General features: G+C 42.7%; 1 protein-coding gene across 3 annotated transcripts in view; it reads right to left on the reverse strand.

Annotated features, from left to right (window-relative positions):
* Window positions 1–20,013, reverse strand: part of ADCY8 (adenylate cyclase 8) — a gene marked incomplete at both ends in the record, with an annotated part of 213,885 nt that overhangs the window by 90,209 nt on the left and 103,663 nt on the right. For all 3 annotated transcript variants that reach the window (XM_082858592.1, XM_082858591.1, XM_082858590.1), the window contains one exon: window positions 18,157–18,427. In XM_082858592.1, the coding sequence (XP_082714718.1) occupies window positions 18,157–18,427 (271 nt within the window). The remainder of the gene's footprint in view (window positions 1–18,156; window positions 18,428–20,013) is intronic.

Raw genomic sequence — 20,013 nt, forward strand, 5'->3', positions numbered from 1 at the left:
CACATGGATGCAGAAACAGCTCTGGCTTATGAAGACGCACCAGATTTGGCAGGGAGGACTCTGTCTCCTGGCAATTTAGCTGCAGGTGACAAGATCAACTGGCTGGATCTAGCCAAATGCAATGCTCACTCACAGCTCCAATTTAAGACAACTTCTTTATATCTTTATATGTCTTCTTTATGTCTTTATATGTCTTCTTTTAAGACAACCAAAAACATGGGAGTTGGAGCTGGAGAGATATAACGACAATGCTCATCTCCTCCCTCAAAAGATTTCCTTGGGGAGAGGTATAGGATGCTGTACATCTGTAAAGGGGAAGAGAAAACTCTGCTTCTGTACACTCTCACTGCATCTTCATCCCTCTGCCAGCCTCTCACCTTGGCCAATGTTAGACCATAGGCTAGACTGAGATAAGTTGGTGTAATCATCAAATGGCAGCCTGTGAGAGCTGAGAGAACATCGTGGAGGTCCTTCTGCCTGAACCCTTCATGTGAGCCTCAGAGAATCACGCTCACGAGCCATCAGCTTTTCTGCAGCCAGGTCAGATCCTCTGACCCCAGAGCCAGAGTCGGGGGCTTTGCTCTCATGGAGCCTTCTAGCCCATTCCATAAGTATTCCTCCTGTTGGACTCTTCCTTTTAAGCTTCATGGAGATATTCAACGTAACCTAAATTCAAAGTCTCTAAAGAATTCTTGAGCAGGGCTTCATCACTGGTAGAATTTATGGAAACCTTCTTCTCCAGCCCCAGGATAAAGGATGGAGTTGCATGTGCCAACACGCAAAAGTAAAGTATATGCTCTTAGGGCACTGAAGTTAATTTCAGCTCTGAGTATGAAGGAGGCTACCACAGAGAAGAAGATAGATGCTAGGGGGAGGTATGGCAGGATGAGAGGTGAAGAGAAGAGCTGGAGCAGAGAGAGGGAAACAGGGACCAATGTTCCAGCAAACTGAACAGCAGGGTCCATGTAGGGCCAGAAGGCTTGAGCCCTGGGATTAAATGATGTTAGAACAGCATCTCAGAAGGTGAAAGAGACTGGAGCCCACCCTCTGTGGATCTCCTATTGGTTTCTTGGGCAGAAATTCTCTCCACATAGTTTGGAAAACGACAAAATTTAGTCTTCTACCTTGGAGAGGAGGTGGAAAAGACACTCAAGCTGCCCTCGTCTGGACATACATTCTAGCTTAGAGATGCGAAAATGCTCTCCTGGAAAATGCTTAGAGCTGGGATTTGACGGGAAAGGAGAGGAAATCAGCTCACTATCTACATAGATCCACAGTTAGGAATTTCTCTCTCTCTTTGTAATTTTATTTTCCTACAGTTTTCCTTCTTTGAACTAAATTGAGCCTTCCACTCTACCAGTCCCTCATGCCTTCAATGGCTCGTAGACCTCTGGATTTCACAGAGAAGGGGAGTTTCAAAAATATTTTTGGACTGCTTTATATAAATTATAGCAGTAGCTGCAGTGATTGCCACGGCTACAACCCTCTATATGACCACCATTTCATAAAGGAAAGGGCATGTTTTTTTACAACCAGAATGACATAAGCTCAAAACAAAGGACTGTTCTTTACACTGAATGCATTTAACTTAATGAATGTCCCCATTTTTCTCATATTGATGGGGGCTGGTGAAAATGTTATCAGGGATTGACTGCAGTCTGTAGGGAGACCTTTGGAAAACCAGGAATAGATGTTGCGTCCTGAGTGCCTGTGCCATTGACCGCTTTTGTAAGGCAGAGACCAGTAAAACTTCCTACTTTCAGAGCTCCCCTGCCCCTTATTGACTGTCTGTGGGGCTGCTTCAAGTGAGAGATAAACTTGGAAGCACCTCTCTTTCTTTCCTCATTGCCACCAGGTTACAATTAAGAGCTGGGAAGGAGTCCTTGCGTCAAAATGTCAATGATGCTGAGATGAAGAATGCTTCTCTTGCCCAAGCAATTACTTTTACTCCTTGCAATTATATCCCTAGTATTTTAATGCAGGTAGTCCATGCTCAGCCATTCCTTTTCTGATCATTTGTCAATTACATATGACAATTATACCTGCTGTTTGACAAGCAATCTCTCTCAGCCTACCTCACACCTTCAGGACATATACGCTCAAGGGAAGACCAGCATCACCTCAGTAAGTCAAGCAGGTTGGAATCAGGAAGAGAAACCATCTGCTTTCATTTACCCCCAGTGCACCCCTGAAAAGTATGAATGGCTTTGGGGGATACTTAATTTGAGATTATTTGTGATACTCCGTCTCCACTGGTCATGGCCACTGAGATGACTTCACCATGTGCTGGCCTCCAGTAAGATAATGCTAACAGTAAAGATCCGTAAGCTGATATCCTCACAGTGATTCACTTGTAAGCGGTATTTGGCAAATGTGTAACGCATCTTATCTGCCTGTTTAGAGTCTATGATGCAACAGGCTATTTTCCATAGAATATGGTTTTCTCCCTTTAAGACTTACAGGACTAGTGTGAGGGAGATCAGAGTCACGTTAAAAAGTAGCACAGGCTTTCAAATATGATTCCAGTCTTAAACTGACCTCCCAAAATGCCGAGATTGTTCTTCCACATAAACAGCTTAAGCAACTGGCAAGAGAATGGGGGAAATAATGGATGAAATGGGAAAGGACTGAGAATAATTGAATATCAATGATTATGAATGTAATTATAATTCAATTCAATTCCACATTGAAACATAGATTCAAATATGTATCATATATTTTATGAACAATTTAAATACAATACTTAATACACAATACTAAATGTGTATATTCATTTCTTTAGCTGGCATTTTCAGACATTTAGGAGGTCAGATGAGAGCAGCAATGTTGGGAAAACTCGAAGTTTGCAGCTGAGGGGGCCTCTCACGTCTGCGTCTCTTCACAGAAAGACACTGCAGCCTGGTGACTCATCCGAACTGAGATCCATGCCCCCCTCAGGCATTTCAATTACTTCCTTACTCACAGGTGCTTAACACAGATCAAAGCCCAAATGAAAACCAGAGTCCCTTCTGAACCCAAGTTTCTGATCATAAGGTCTTGCCTGTGAGTCTGGGGGTTCTGGTGAAAATTATCATCCACATATCCGTTTGTAAACTGCATTTGAATGGGGTGGGGGAAATCATAAATCCTCTTAAGCTCATCATTTGGTTTATGACCAGACGACTTTCCTTTGGGAATCTTTTTTTTTTTAATTTATGTACACACTAACAACCTACTTTTTTTCTTTTTTTTTTTTTTACAGGTCCTATTGCTTCATGGATAGCAATACCCTTTGTATTCCTTAATCAGTTGGGGTCAGCAAATAAATTATTCCTAGTAAGATTTCAGGCTGAAAGTGTACTCTCTAGAAACACCCAGTTTTGTTGAGTCAAAAACACTTTAGCTCTTTTGGATCACATATTCCAATATCAAAACACCCTCTAAAGCATCCCTGTAGACGCTGTAACTCAGCTTGCATAGTTTCAGTGCTGGAATCTGGGGAAATCATCACTCTCTTTCATCACTAGATCCCCTTAATTAACTCTTTCCCAAAAATTTTGTCCCAAGGAACACAAGAAGGAAGGGATGTTCCTTTACAAAAGGGTTCTGTGGACCAGTCGATTTAGGAAATGTGGACCCACTGTTTGTTTCCTGCCATCCGTTCTCACTACTCTCTGAGAGGGAAGGGATTTTGTCTCTTTTTGTTTGGAGTGCTTATGCCAGGGCCTGGCACTACGTAGCACTCAGTACCCGTTTGTTGAACGACAAAATTCTTATATCCTCCTATTGGAGTCTCACGGTACACGTTACTGAAATAAAAGCACTGATAAGTTCTACGTAAGTAAGACTTTTAAACTCTGCACCTTCCAAACTTTTATAACCATAAAACAGTTTTTGCTTGGATGTCCTCTACACATTCCATGGAATACCACTTGGGAAACAATACTCTAAAGTTCTTCCCTGATTTTGTTCACAACTCTCACCCAGTGGGTCTGTTTCTGATCTCTGAATAAGATCTATTTACCCCCCTCCAGAGTTTTCTTCCACGGGCTGATGCCTTCAATTTTCCCAATCACTTCACAGGTGACATGGTTTCCACATATGGCACAATCCTTTCCAGTGTGTCCATACCCTGAGTATACTACTGTACAGAACCAGACCCAATGCAAACGACATCTGACCTTGTGTTGGAGCCAAGGCACCTACCACAGCATGACCTATTAAACAGTTAGTCTATTACGTTTTATGCATTTGAACGTGTGGCAGCTAGGCTGCATGCCCTACTGCTTCTTTAAAAACCAATTCAGACATCTCTTTCTCCAGGAAGCCTATTCTGAGTCTGCACGTATCCTCAGCACAGCAGTTACTGTGATGTCTTGTAACTGCCTTCTGGTGTATTTGTCTGTTCCTCTAGGCTCTGATCTCCTGGAGGGTCAGGCACTGTGTTTTACCCATAACTAAATCTCTAGCATCTGGCAAATTTGGTAGGTTCTTAACAAGTACTTTTGGAATGAATGAATGAATGAATGCATGAATGAAAAGTTCAATGGCTATGGAAGACTCTTCCTCGGGCATTGTTTTCCATCTCTTGCTATCAAAAGTCCTGTTACGTTTTTCCTGTTCTCCCCCAAATGGACTTCAAATTTAGGAAGACTCTGCTTACCAAATTGAATGTATTAAATAAGAGTAGTTTGTTTTCCTATTATTCAATCAAATGCCTAGTTTTTGACCAGCAGGGGATAAAAGGCATTACCACAAACTCCAAAAGAGAATTCCAGACGAGAGCGAGAGCCTGCAGAGGCAGCCTTATGATGCGTGTCAACAGGAGGCTTTACTCAGGTTTCTGGAATCCAGAAAATGCCTCCCTACTACTACCTCTTGGTGCTGACTGCTAGGGTACCAGAGGTCACAGATGGGAAAGCACTAACTTACAGCCTTTTCTGGGACCAGCGCCTGCGTTAACATCAACTTGAGTGTTTCCCACGAACCAGCATAAAGCGTAAGGTTAAAGCCATCCGTGAAAGGGCCTCATCTTTTAGCTTCTCTGGGAGATGGACGTGGCAGTTTTGAGATTTAGCTATAGGTAGTTGTGACTGAGATCCTGCATTGTAGGCCAGCTTGTTGCTGCTTGGGAAAGACCCAGAGAAGATGCCCAGAGCCTCATAACAGCCTCCATCTTTCAGGCCGAGATGGCTTATCCTCTCCCAAGACTCTGCCTGCTTCCAGTCTCAGGCTGGAGTCTGCAGTCAGAAGCAGGTAGAGCCAGCGGCTTCCTCAACTCACTCCGGAGCATCCTTCCATCGTCTCAATGGCAGCATCTGCCTGTGCCTCCTTTGGAGGCCTCTGTGGCTCCATTTCAAACTTGTCGCCTGCAGGGTTTGGGTTGTGGAAAAGGCAGGGATTTTTATCTTTCAGTCCCTAACCCACTTCCTGTGTCCTACAACTATAGGCCGACTTGAGAAAAATCGCCAGGAGCAAAAGCTAAGCCTGAATAAGGGCCCCCAAGTGCACACATTAGAGCTCTATTTTCTCTACTGTTTATTAAACCCCCAACCAACCCCCAGAAAAGAAGGCTCCTCCTTTTTTAAAAAAATTATTTTTGTGCTCTTTTTATGAAAGCTCACTTGGGAAAGATTTGAAGGGATCTAGTCCACAATGACTGGCATTCAGGGTCTCAGAAAGGATGCTTGCTGTGTTTGAAAGTGGCACAATTATTTTTTTCCCTCAAATCTAGGGATGGGGGAGCAGAGATTTCCTGGGATGTGCATGTGATGTTTTTCTGGTAAAAGGTTTTAAGGGGTCTTTGGGCAAACACCGAGTTGGGAGTGGGCCCCGGGAAAATATCCACAGAGGGCTCCCCAGAACCCATCACACACAATGTTTCCTTCTTATAAATATGGAGGTGCTAGTGAATTAGACCATTCTTCATAAGCAAGAGGTGTTAGCCAAGATGGTCACAACTGTTCCTGTCTGTACTGAGAGAAAACGAGATATCACATTCAAATGATATGCCTGATGGGTTTTTTAGTTTAGGGATACTACTTACTTTCTCTTTTCTTTTTTAGATATTTATGCCATCATAATCTATCTTCCAAACAAAGCAACAGAATATTTTTTGAGATCTCACTGTGGGAGGAGGTCTAGGGAATACAACTACAGGAAGAGGTTTAAATAATTTTCACAATAAGCTCATAGCTTCTGCTCCAGGAAATGAAATAACAAGGGTCAGAATGTCCACTCTGTTTGCTGAAATAATGGTCCAGACATTTCCAGCCAGCCTGCTGCAGGATTCCAGCACCCCTCTGTAGCCTGGTTCCCGATGCTCAACTGTGAGCAAACAATATGTCTGGGGCCCAGGCTATTTGGATAATCACTGCTTCCTGCTTTGAGTCAGCACTGGAAGTTTGCAAATATAGTCTGGGTGCTGCATTGGATAGGGCATAAAGGATGTATAAACTCCTTTGATTGGCCTTTGTCACTGTGTGGTCCGAAATTTCAAACTGTTTATGATTAAGAGAACAAAACGATGACAGGGGAGGTACCCCGCGTTCTGGCAGATCCCACAATAAGCATTTATTAGTTTGCTATTGATCTGAATCCCACAGCTTTACTCTTGACCTTTTGACTAATATTGATAAGGTGGATCATGAAAGCAGTTTATTTATTTGGGAGTTTAGGTCCCAGATGTGCTTGGCTCCTTTCCCAGTGTACTTTCCCTGACGTTAAATGCCTTGCTCTTTGCTTCAGTTCATCCTACTAGTGGCTACTGGCTTTGGACGCAGACACGCTGGCTCGGTTCTCTTTGGATGAGGGGTGGGCAAATGGTCAGTTGTGGCTGAACTTCCGGGCTAGCCACAATTCCAGGTGACTGGGCCAAGCTCTCAAAATAAGGGGACTCAGAGCCCACAGAGGGAATTTCTAGCATTCCAGATTCTGTCCCCAAGGTCTGGTCCAAGGACCTCAGAGCCAGGTTAGCCCAGGACAAGTGGTGTCTGACACTGATTCTGTCCTTCCGGAAGCTTGTCTGGCTCTGTTTGACCAGTCCTCTATTAGCTAATTCAGGATCCCTTAACTCTGACTTTATCCTTTGAATTCCTCAGAAAGATGCTCATCTCAGTTTGGGAATGTGATTGTACTTTAGTCATTACACGCTAGAGCCATTTTTAATAAAACATCGTCGCTAAACTGCTGCAGAACTGGCTGAAACAGAAGTTGGCACATCCAGTTAGATGTGGCCTCTTTGAAGTTGCATGGTTTGAGGCAAGTTGCCAAAATTGAATTTTAGCTTTTAAAATATCACATCCATAGTAATGTGTGGAACAGATGTGTAAACGCCAGCACTGATCTCATCTCAGGGTTGGGGGGAGTGGGTGAGAGGGACGGGGTGGGCCTAGGCAGAGGGGCAGGGTTGAGAGGCTGACACATCAGTCACTTGTTTACGGGGCCACGGGACAGGTGAGAATCAAAGTACTCACAGCACTGAAATGACTGGGCCAAAATGTCACAGGCTGTGTCTGGAGAGGTGGTTACTAACCCACTTGACCAAGTGACCCCCCTGAGCGGGCAATGGATTGTCTTGGCAATCAGATAATTTCAGCTCAGGAAATAAATCAATGAACATATATCAGGACTTCAGTTACTCAGCTTCCTTGTGAATACCAAAGATGTAGATTTTTCAAAGGAAATCCAAAAAGGAGGGGATGTATGTATATGTATAACTGATTCATTTTGCTATACAGTAGAAACACAACATTGGAAAGCAACTATATTCCAATAAAAATTAATTTAAGAAAAGACGTAGATTTTTCAGAAATGTCAATGCCACGGGGAAAATGACTGTATGTGTGAGGGTGGGGGTGTGTGTGCACACGCATGTGTGTGCATGTTTATATGTGTGTCTTTGTTTACTTAACAGAAATGTGGAGAAAACTGAAATAGAAGAGTTACCGAACTTTTATCTTTTTTTAGGTTCTGAAGTAACTCTTTTCGTTTAGGACTACGACATACGTATTACATCAAGAGCTGCTGATAAATTGCTCCCATTTGGTACTTTAAGGCTATAGGTCTTACTATACAATTTACTAATTAAAAGTTTAGTGATTGATGCTTTCCCGGATTTGGCTTCAATGGAGCTCACCTTACTGACCTTCAAGAATGCAGCCTCTCTTAACCTTTCCCCAGGGATGGTGAGATCGGCTGGGACTTCGGACCCTTTGCTGCAGTGCTGCAATGCTTGCACCTGGACAAACCTCTCCTCCAGCAACAAAATACAAAGAAACTATACGGGACTAAAAATAACTGCACACCTGCCGCAGTTGAGGCAAGTTCTGGACAAAAGATACAAAAAGACCCAAAAAAAGCCCATGCCACTTCTGAAGAGCAGGGAGCAAAAATAGGGGGTTGGGAGCAAAAGCGGGGTACTGCCCACGCCCCCTGCGCACAACACCACCTAAGGAGTGGGCAAACCACCCAAGCTATCCCCCGGCCTGACCCCTGGACACACCCCTACCCTCACCCCATATAAGGAACGAGCTCACGGGCCCCCATCCCCCCGCCCCCGGGAGTGAGCGAGCAAGGGAAGCTGCTACTTGTTCCCGCTCCCCGCTGCTGCAGCAGGGGCCCCTGTAAAGCCTTGCCTGAATTTCTTGTCTGGCCTCTGATCAATTTCTATTGATTAAGGAGGCCAAGAACCCTGGTGGGTAACAGTGGTAGGACAAAACTGGGAAAAGAAGAAACTGCTCAGTGGCCTCTACTTCCTCTTATCCTAACTTTTCTACCACACACTTTTCTACTGGATTCATCTAATTAGTGTAGCTCTTCTTGGCTATCATTATTCCTAAATATTTGTTTCTAAGTTTATCACTTAAGAACAGTCCTGTATCTAAGTACTCTGAAGACATGGACTCCTGAGTGGGGGCTACCACGTAAGCCGTATACAGAGCCCTTATCATCTCAAGGTGTGAAGAGATCCTTTAAGGGACTAAAGGTGATATAAAAGCCATAAAGTGGGAAAGACACAATGGAATCTAGTGGTTCATAACCTGGAATTCACAGTAGTAGTTTGGAGATCCTTGAGATGTGAGGGGCTTTCAAGTTCCATCAATACCCAAGGGATTAGGACTGTAACTCCTTTTAGACCCTAAGTGAAGCAAAAATAAGTACATACACTAAAAGCCAAGATGAGGCTGGTCATGCCAACAGAAATATCAAGTGTCTCTGCTCTGGGCTGGAACCGAATCACCTTACAGTGGTACCATTCGTTTCCTTGTGCAGGGCAGCAGCAACGGTGGGTCATGGCACACGTGCCAACTAATATTAAAAAAGGGGAATACAAATGCAATTTTCTTTGGAAAGAAAAACCTTAATGCATATGAATTGCACCGGCAGAGAAATGAAAGGTCTTCTTGGTGGAGAAAAGATGGGAAAATCCTGACATAGCTCAATGAAGAACTTCTACAAGGACACCTCTCAGCCCACGCATAGCAAGTGGCATTAAGTTTAATAAAACTTAAATCCCAGTTCTATTTTTTCAAAGCGAGGAAATAAGTCAGAAAAAAATCCAGATTTTTGCTCTTCTCTTCCTATCTTCACACATTTAGAATATTATACACTTATCTTCACATATTTAAAATACCGTTGCATTCATTGGTTCCAGTTCCTCAGATGTTTACGGCTCCCCAAACAACTAGTCAATCCCTGGTAAAAGAAGAGTCCAACTAGTTTAGCAAAGTTGCAGCCAGTTGTTGGCTATGCGGTAACCACAGGCTGTGTCTTGTGCCAACTTAAACGCTCGCTTCCAGAGCTGCAATTCCGCGTGAGCCACAAACTTCTCTCTACCTTTATCTTTTCCACCCTAGTCTACCTCTGGAACTTCAGAGAAAGGGGGGATGATGTGTCAAAGTTAATGGATCAAATTGCCTACTTAATCCACTCAACGCTCTCTGGAAGGCTTCAAATCCATTTGCCTTTCTGAAGAGAGTGAAAAACCAGGTCCCTCTAATGACTCTTCCTGGCTGAACTCAGCTGCTGTCTTCAGAGTCAGGGCTAAAAGCAGGCTGGGGAGTTCTGTGGTCTGTAAAAGCCGTGTTACCGTTAGAGTGCAGATGGGCTTCAGGGAAATGTCCAGAGTCCCTCATGGTCTCTACCCCAAACGCCTACAGATGTCCCACCCAATGCACATCAGAACTTCATCTGATGTTAAAATGGTTCAAAAGAAATTACCTATGGAGAAAAATCTGCCTGTGGTTTCCTGTATATCAAGACTGAACACGGCAATTAGATACTCAGCAGCTTATCACTGAAGCAGCAAACTCTGAAAACACAGCTTCCTCTTCAAGACCAATAGCCAGTATTTCAGGCATTTTTCGGGGTAGAAATTTCAGGTCAGAGTTCTCTGAGGGGAAAGAGAAGCATGTGGTTTGGTCTTGAGGAGCAAAACCCAGGCTGAGATGGTGGCCTTACTGCTTCCCTCCTCCTGGGGTCGTGTTCCCTCACTGTTGGCCTCACTCCTGCTTGTCTATAGATCTCAGCTTAACAGTCATTTCCTTGGGAAGATCTTCCCTGATTACCTGAGATCAATATTCAGTCCTGCTAGAAAGACAGCGATGTCCACTTAGCCTGTTGCCCTGTTAGTAATACCACCAGCCTGTGAGCTCCTCGACAGTTTTGCACCTCCTTCTGCATTTTCCCAACCTCGTCACCCAGCACAATGCTTGGGAAATTGTAGTTCATTAAGTAGTTGAATAATCAGTGGCTGAATGAATGAGGAAACAAACGAACATCTTGGGGGGACTGACTTGCCCAAGTCAAATGATAAAAGTAAAATGAGTTTGAATTAAGAGTGTTCTTTTTTTGCGGTACGCGGGCCTCTCACTGTTGTGGCCTCTCCCGTCGCGGAGCACAGGCTCTGGACGCGCAGGCTCAACGGCCATGGCTCATGGGCCCAGCCGTTCCGCGGCATGTGGGATCTTCCCGGACCGGGGCACGAACCCATGTCGCCTGCATCGGCAGGCGGACTCTCAACCACTGAGCCACCAGGGAAGCCCTAAGAGTGTTCTTTGTCTTCTGGACTTTTATATGCAAAAAGAAGGGGTCAGCCACTTAGTTTGCACCTCACCTTTAGGGACAGAAACAGAAGGAAAGAAATCAAACCCTAGTGATCAATATTTCTCAACAGGAGAACATAATGATCATGTTGAAAACAGGACTCTGAAAGATGGCAAAATGTGATGATGTTTACAATGATGTTTGGTTTGGTGCAAAATGCAGTTATCCAGAATGCTGAGAGAAAGGGCCAACTCCATCCCCTAGTAAGGTGAGATTTTTACCTCCATAATTTTTTTTGCTTTAACTCTTGCTTCCGATTTGGTATTAATACTTTAAGACAGTTCATTAGGATGACAGTTATGCTAAATTGCTATACTAGGAAAATTGTAAACTGGATAACCCCATTACTTTCCAGGGAATTATTTGGTTCTCTGGGCTTTGGGTGGCAGGATTCCGAAGTGTAGGTAACTCACCAGTGTAGAAACAGACTCCCAGCATGTGTCTGAGGCTGAGAAACTGAATGGGCAATGTTGGAGCTGAAAGGAAGTGATGGGATCATCCAGTCCAGTTCTGGCATTGTACGGATAGGAACCCTGAGGTTGGGAGGGGAGACATGGTTCCCTAAGGCCTTGCAATAGTAAGTGGAGAAATCAGGGCCATAACTCAGTTCTCTTGGGTTTCCATTCTGGCCCTTCCCACTATCATATGGGTAAATTTTGGGTCCTGCAGAGATTTGCCCCAAGATCATGAGACTCACAGCTTACAGGACTAACTGGTTTACTCTGAGGAAACGGCTCTCAGCAACAGGTCAACATGGTTTTGATCAGCAAGGCAATCAGATGAGAATTTTTTCTTCCAGTGGATACAGAAAACAGGATCTAAGAAAAGTCCCAGCTGGGACTGATAAAAACATAGTAACATAAATATGTTCTTACAGCCTGCTTTCCACCATGGCCAGCCCCACTCCCTACACATTTCCTTTTCTTCTGGTGTCAACATTCTGCAGTCTTAAGTGTGACTAAATCAGATGATTGTTTTATTCCTAGGTAGACTTGAGCGACTGCCCTGCTTAGCCCTTTCCATGCAAACAATGATCACATCAGGACACTCAGGGTATGAGATGTTAGGGGTATGCTAACGCCACCTGGAGGAGAAGCTGGTCCTTTCCTGGAGCTTTCACAGAAAATTTCTAAATATCCCTGTTGAGAGAGCGACCTAGCTTCAGAGGGTGAATACACACACTCACACACACGCACACAACCTTTTAATACTAACTGACCAGGAAACAAGGTAGTAGGTAGAAACGCAGCATATATCTTCAAGACCAAAAGGGGAGGCAATGCAGCCTGATGGAGACTATGTGGTTTTTTTGGAGTCAGACATAACTGGGCTCTAATTCCAATTCTGTTGTTCATTCACTGTATATCCTTCAAAAAACTAACTGATCTCTCAAATCACAATATTGTCACTTGTAAAACAGGCACGTCACACTTACCCAGTAAGGTTGATGTGAGAATGAAATGCAAAGCATATGAGTGAGCAATGCTCCCAACACGGTACCTGGTCCCAAGCTCTCTATTTCTATTAGCGTTAATGATGCTGTGGATATTCGTCTATATTCCTGGCAATGAATCACATGTGCTTTCTGTCTTGCTGTGCAGAACACAGGCATACCTTGTTTTAGCGCGCTTCACTTTATTGCGCTTTGCAGATACCGCGAGCTTTACACATGGAAGGTTTGTGGCAACCCTGCATCAAGCAAGTCTATTGGTGCCATTTTAAAAGCAGTATTTGCTCACTTGGTGTGTCTGTGTCAGATTTTGGTAATTCTCACAATATTTCAAACTTTTTCATAATAGTTATATTTGTTATGGTGACCTGTGATCAGTGATCTGTGATGTCACTATTATGACTTGCTGAAGGCTCAGATGACGGTTAGCGTTTTTTAGCAATGAAGTGTTTTTTAATTACACTTGCGTACATTGTTTTTTTAGATATAATGCTATTGCAAACTTAATAGACTACAGTGTAGTGTTAATATAACCTATATGCACTGGGAAACCAAAACCTCAGTGTGACTTGCTTTATTGTGATATTTGCTTTCTGGTGGTGGTCTGGAACCAGACCTGCGATATCTCTGAGGTTTGCCTGTACAGAAATTTCTTTTGTGTTTTCAATCTTCGCAGTACACATATGAACCTCATGATAACAATAATGACCAAATGACTTCTACTCTGCAGAAACAACTAATATAGAAAACGCAAGTACCAAATGTGTACTTTTCCCCAGGTGATTCTTTTAAAAGGTCTGGAGGAGTAATAGAAAAATGCCTGAGTTCCGATGCTGTGATCAATGTGAAAGGGATGGATGGGACAATGGTGATGATTTCTCAATATATGAGGGACAGCACCCGGGCTCTAAAAGGGGGTTTGCTTCTAAAAGGGTGGCTCCACCTCTCTTGGCATTATCACTTGTCATAAAAATCAAGTTAAAATGATTCATATCGTTACACAATACACTTTATAGCGACATAAAAGCTTCACCCTTTGGTATCCTCTTGTAAATCATAAGTAAAGATGCTGTTTGTCTAAGGAGTCCATTCTTGGTCCCTACAATCCATTCTCCACAGGCAGCTAAAGTGATCTCTTAAACATCTAAATCCGATCATGTCACTGGCCAGCTTAAAATATCTCTATCACTTCCCTTAGAATAAAATCCAAAGTCGACTAGGTTTTCAAGATCAATGTCTGTCTCCTTTAACTTCTTCTTGTATTCCTTCTTTCCCTACTCACTATGCTCTAGCCACTTGGGCCTTGTTGCTCTAACATACCAAATTTTTCCCACCCCAGGGCCTTTGCACTAGCCGTTTCCTCTATCTATAATGCTCTTTTCCTGATTATTCAAATGCAGGGTCCTTTCGGCACTCAAGTCACATTTTCAGAGGTCTCTTGATGACCCTATCTGCAGTAATTCTATCTGCCCCCTAGTCATATATTCATCTATATTTCCTTCTCAGAACTTTTGTGTTTTGGTTAATTGTCTGCATTCTCCACTCCCTTAAAATGTAACTCTTGGAGGACAGGAATCAAGTCTGTCCCCTCATTACTCGATCCTCAGCATCTAGAATACTAACATCTGTTAAATAATTGAATGAACCAGAGCTCAGGCTTACAAACAGATTTTAGTTGTAGCATGCAACCAGAAGGGGAAAATACAATCTTTCATATGAGGACCCTTTTCTTAAGTCTTCATTTTCATCTCAAATTTTGTCTTTATTCTGAGAGATTCAATGACCATTTTGATGACTCATTCCAACAACTTAGCCTTGAAATTTCTGGACATCCTCCCCCATGTCAAAAATGTTCACGTTTGGTGTACTTCAACTACCTACTTCTCCTTTTGTAACCTTACACTTCAATAGTCCACCTGTGATCATAAGCTTCTTGCCTTCTAGTTTTCTTAATTTCATTCCATTCAGAGGCTCAGAGCATAGGAAGCCTCGCAGGTATCTGAGCCAGGATTCAGGGATCCAGGATACCAAATCAGTGGGCAGAACACTGGCCCATGTCAGGAGTCAGGGATGCAAAGCATAAGTGCTCAGGGTGTCCAAGAGTGGGCTGAACCAACAATTTTAGCTTAACCGGACACAGATTATAAGGGCTGGGAAGATGCACACCATCAAAAACAAGAGATTCTCTTCAGGAATAGACAGGGACTGGAAGACTCAGATAGTGGCCAGAAATAATTCTAAGTGATTTTTTTGCTCCTGCAAACCACTGACAGACTCCTGAAATGGGGAGCCGAGAGGGGACTGGGATAGAGTTGGGGTTCTTGGAAATCCAGAGCTCTCGCTTATCAACCGGGACAATTTGGCTTCTGACGTCACCACTATGTCAAATCTGTCTCTTGCCAATGACGTTTTCCAATCCAATTCCCACTGGCAGTTTCCAGTCTTCATCTTCCTGCACCTCTTGGCTACATTGGACAGTGTTGATCACCCTGTTCTTCTCAAAATGCTCCGTTCTGTAGGCTTCCATGATACCACATTGCCTAATCCTCTTCTGGTCCCCTTGCTTCCTATCTGTCTCTGTCACGGGATCCTGACTCTCTTTCACCTCCATCTGGTGTTCCTAGAGGTCTGTCTTGTACCTTCTTAGCGTTTTATTTTACATATTCCTTGCAGTTCTCTCTTTCATTCTCATGGCTTCATCTAGCACTCAAATGCTTCCAGACTCACATCCCTTGCATAGTTTTTTCATGCCTGAGCTTCAGAAGTGTGTGTTCAATAGCCTTTTGGATATCTCTCCCTGGACCTCTCCTAGGCATTTCAAGTTGAACACGTCCTTAACTAAATTCTTAGTGTTTCTCAACCAATCTCCTTCCATTCCACTATTTTTTATTTCAGTGGGCAGTTCTACCATCTAATCAGTCACATGCAAGCAAAAAACCTGGAAGTCAAACTTGACTGGGTCTTCTCCTGTACCACCCACATCTATCATTTAATTAATTCATTCAGCAAACTGCAAGCAAGTCCTGTTACTTACCAGGTATTGTTCTAATTATGGACTAAATAGTGATAAGGGAAACAGATACAATTCCTGTCTTCATGAAGCATATACACTACCGGCTGACTTTATCTCCAAAGTGTTTCTTCTGTCCCTCCTCTTTTATTACTAGCAGTAGTTGGCATGTAACAGATGCTCAATTAATCTTTATTGAATGAATGAATACATGAGAATGCAACTATCTGAACATCTGCTGTCTATATAGCACAGATTATGGCATGACATACCAATGTCGTTAAAAATATTTCAAAGCATACTTTGTGAATCAATAGAAACTAAAACATCTGGCCAATTTAGCTAGCAAATCCCCAGTGAAGCATTAGTATGTTTTATCTGTGTTATGCAAACACCCAGATGGTCTGGGCTTCCTGTGGTATTGACTGGGTGTTTTGGCAGAGTACAGGCTCAGCCAGACCAGTTTTGATCTCTTCCAGGCACACATTATGTCTCTGAATTGCACATATGAATCACTGACTTCCAGAGCTAAGCATAAGTGCAATTCTGATGCTTGTGACCATTTTAATTGACTCAATAATTTCCAAAATGTTATTAGTGCCACTTGGTTATTTATGAATATCAGCATACATTCATTGGCTCTTAAGTATGAAGACATAAAACAAAATTGAGATTATTCATGTTGAAGATGGCAAAGACAGGCAAAACTCAGGCATCATAAGAAATATATGGTATGGCTAAACACCAAGAATAAGAACCTTTGACTAATAACGACGTCTTTTATAAAAACTATTTGATGACATCAGTAAATATCTTTAGGAAATCAGCAGATAAATATTTCCACTATTCCTATATAATTCTACCAGATCAATCAATCATGACTTAAAACCGAGCACCTCTACCTCTCTTCTGGGTTCTCAATTCCTAGTAGCAAGGATAGGTACACACTGAGATGAGAACAATTAGGAATTATCCCCATTTCCACAATCAGCTTGAACGGACAGAGTTTTTCAAAAGGAAAGACCAAAAAGAAAAAGAAAAACAAAAAACCAGGAGAGAAAACTTTATGCAGAATTATTGAAGTGTTCAGGGTGAGGCATGCATCTTTTTAAAATAAGCAGCCTTCAGGCTCAAGCTAACAATAGGCAGAGGAAACAGAGGGTACTTTCAGCTGGGCAAGCGCCAACTCCAGGAAGTATTTAAGACCGTAATATTCTATAACAGCAAATTGTACCATGCATACCAATTCAGGGATGGAAAGAGGCAGGCGTTGAAATCAGTGATGACTTGTGTAGGCATAATAATTTGGGGGGAAAGTAAACACTCACAAAAGAATATTAAAGGCTCTTGCAAGGCATGCGGGCTGGGTTCAAGGGTTCAACCTGCATCTTTGACCAGTGAATGGGGTCCACGCATTGATCCTTAGCTCCTTCTCACAGAGCTGGAAGGAAACCAAGGTTAACCTGGCCTCAGAGCGCCCCATCAATCTTTCAAATGCAGAATAAAGAGGCAAGACTTTCAGCATTTTAACCTTTTCCATTTTAAATGTCTTTAAGCAGACAGATTTTTCTTAACGACAAGTTAATGAGAAATGTTCAGGTCTGTGGATTAGAACAATGAACACATATATGTCTTCATAAAGCCCCAGACGCTATCAATTTGGTCTATTTATTTCATAGTACTGTCAGCTTTTCCTTGGCTCGGGAGAATGTCAGAAGCTGTTTACAAGCCTTATATAGTGGCTTTTCTTGGGTTAGTTTCTTTAAAAAAGCACAATGAAGTCACACAACTTACATGAGTTCAACTATATGTGCCTGGCCTAAGGGAAGGGAAGGGAAAACCTGTTAGAGCAGGTGATTTTGCCCATGCTCTGAACAAGCATTCTGGAGAGGGGAGCATCTCTGAATCCACTTTGGTTCTCCCTTGATCAACTTCAGTTCTCTGGTGCCTCTCAGTGTCAGAGCAGCTCATTGGGTTCAGTGTGATTCTGGTATTTGAAGATATACTTTTAAAAATAATTTGATGATTGATAACTTACACCTGATGTACTGACTTTGTTGCTTTATCCCTCATGGAAGATGCAAATCCACACTACATAAGAATAGCATTATGTGGGTGGCTTTGAAATTGCTTACTACTCTCGAATGCCCTCATCCTTACCTCGCTTGCATCTTTTATATTTCCAAATTAACAATGCCCTCCTGATTTTAAATTTCAGAGGGCACCTCGGTACTCCTAGCCGGCCAACTACCTAAAAAAATTACATTCGCATGGACTTGCCCTTCCCCCTTTGTTGTTAGTTTAATAAAATGAGGTTTATCCTTTCCAACATGAGTAATTAATTTTGGTAAAATTATAATTCAGCTTCACGTGACATTTATTTTTAGCTAGGTCAAAAAAAGGAGAGGGTGGTGGGAACCCTCTGGTATTTCTGGCATTTCCTGAAATGACATACGTAGGTTAATTCTGTCCTGAGGTGATACATTTGATCAATTACGATTAAGGCACTCAGCAGAGAAAGGGTTAAAGATGAATTGGTCTTCTCTGAGGCAACTGGGTTGGAGGTGCACATGCATTCACAGCAAACCAGAAGAAGCAAGCCAGGACTTACGTTCTGTTTCCCCACTATGTTATCAAAGGGCAGTTCGGGGCTCCAGGATCCTTCTGTGAATGTCGCCCCACTGTTTCTCCTGTCCGAGGAGCTCACAGATTCCTTGACGATGTCTTCAGGCAAAGACAGCAGACTCTCCTCAGGCTGCTTAATTAAATAGGTCTCTATATTATGCTTCCTCAAGAATTCGTTCCTCTCTTTACCATGACCCTCTTCCACATTATAGTCACCGTTGAGGCAGTCCAGCGTGGCTTTGGAAATATGAATCCTCCTGTGTGGACAAAGCATAGGTTGTTATACACCTGACGTGGCTTGCAAAGGCCATCTCTGTTTTCGGTCCTGTGCAAACCCAACATCAGGGCTGTGCATGGGTGCTGTGAGGACGTGTCCTCAAGGACAGTATCTGTTCCCCTGAAAAAGTAGAAAGAATAAAAGAAAACAAAAGTATAAGCATAAATCAATGAGCAGGTATCTATCACCAACTTCACCCCAAGGGTCGCTGTAGACTCTGATAAATCGCAGCCCCATTGAGCCCCATTTAAGCACTTCCTTTGGTTTTTCTTCTGACTGTCAGCCCGATCCCAGCAACTTTTAAGAATCAGTGATTTTTTCAGTCATGTTGATTATTTTGGAAAAACAAGTTCCATAAATGTTTCTGAACTCAACGGCAATTCTTGTCCTATCACCATGCAAATGTAGTGCTTACTGTTTTGGAACTTTTCCTACCTTTTCAATTTTCACCTATTTGTGCCTTATTTCTTCAACTTGTCTATAATCTTCTGAAGAACAAAGGCAGGTCTCATAAGTCCACAGGGCTACATGGAGGATCCTTTAGGAAAACCACTGTAAGATGCAGTTTCCCTTGTAATGTGTATATGGAAAGCGGAAGAGAACACAGCTGCGGATACGTGCAGGCTGGCAGCTGGCTAGGCTCACTCACAAGGTAAGAGACTCGTATCAGCCATCATAGTTCAAGATTCACGTTTCTTTTTTAGCAAAACAACAGATGACATCAAGAGCCTTAAAGATCAGACGTGAATTGTGGGAATGTCACATGGTAAATCCTTCTGGGCAAGAGTTTTTCTGTTCTCATAACTGCCTAACTCAGACTACTTATTGTGGTGCATTGTGGTCTGGGTAGACTAGCTTGGTGGTTACAAGCGTGGATGCTTTGGCCAGACTCCCTGGATTGAAACCCTAGCTCTGCCACTTGCTAGCTGAGAGATCTTGTGCAAGTTATTTAAGCTTTCTATGAGTCTGTTATCTCACCCATAACAATGGGAAAAAATAATAGTACCCATTTTTTAGGGTCTTCATGAGTATTGTAAGAGTTGATTCGTGTAAAGTAGTTAAAACAGTGCACGGTACACTGCACATGCTACAAGAACAACCTTTAAATTATTAGGATTATTTTAAAAAATGCCATTATCTTATTTCTGTTGTTTATTCCATGCCTCCTCAAGGCTTATAGGGTACACTTTAAATTCTGAACAAGGTCTCTAAGACCTCCACTTTCTGGGCCCTGCGACTTCAAGGCTCATGTTCTGACACTCTCTCCAGCTAATCAAGTAATTGGCATGTCATCAAATTCAAGGTGCTACTTCACACCTACTAAACTCAGAACAAGCCATTCTTCCTGCTTAGAATGCTCAGCTGTGTTTTCCACACAATTTCCTACTCCCTGATTCAGCACAAATTCATTTCCCTAGGCTGACTTTAGTGCTCTTTTAAATGAATGAATAAGGTAGATACTTAAGACTTTGCTTGGCTTTTGGATTCTAGAAACAATATATCCAAGGAAACAATTTTTTTAAAGTGATGTTTCCAAATGCATTTTCTTCAGTGCTGCCTCGACTT

This window comes from Leucopleurus acutus, assembly GCF_964270905.1.
Source record: "Leucopleurus acutus genome assembly, chromosome: 17".
NCBI classification, from domain to species: Eukaryota; Metazoa; Chordata; class Mammalia; order Artiodactyla; family Delphinidae; genus Leucopleurus; species Leucopleurus acutus.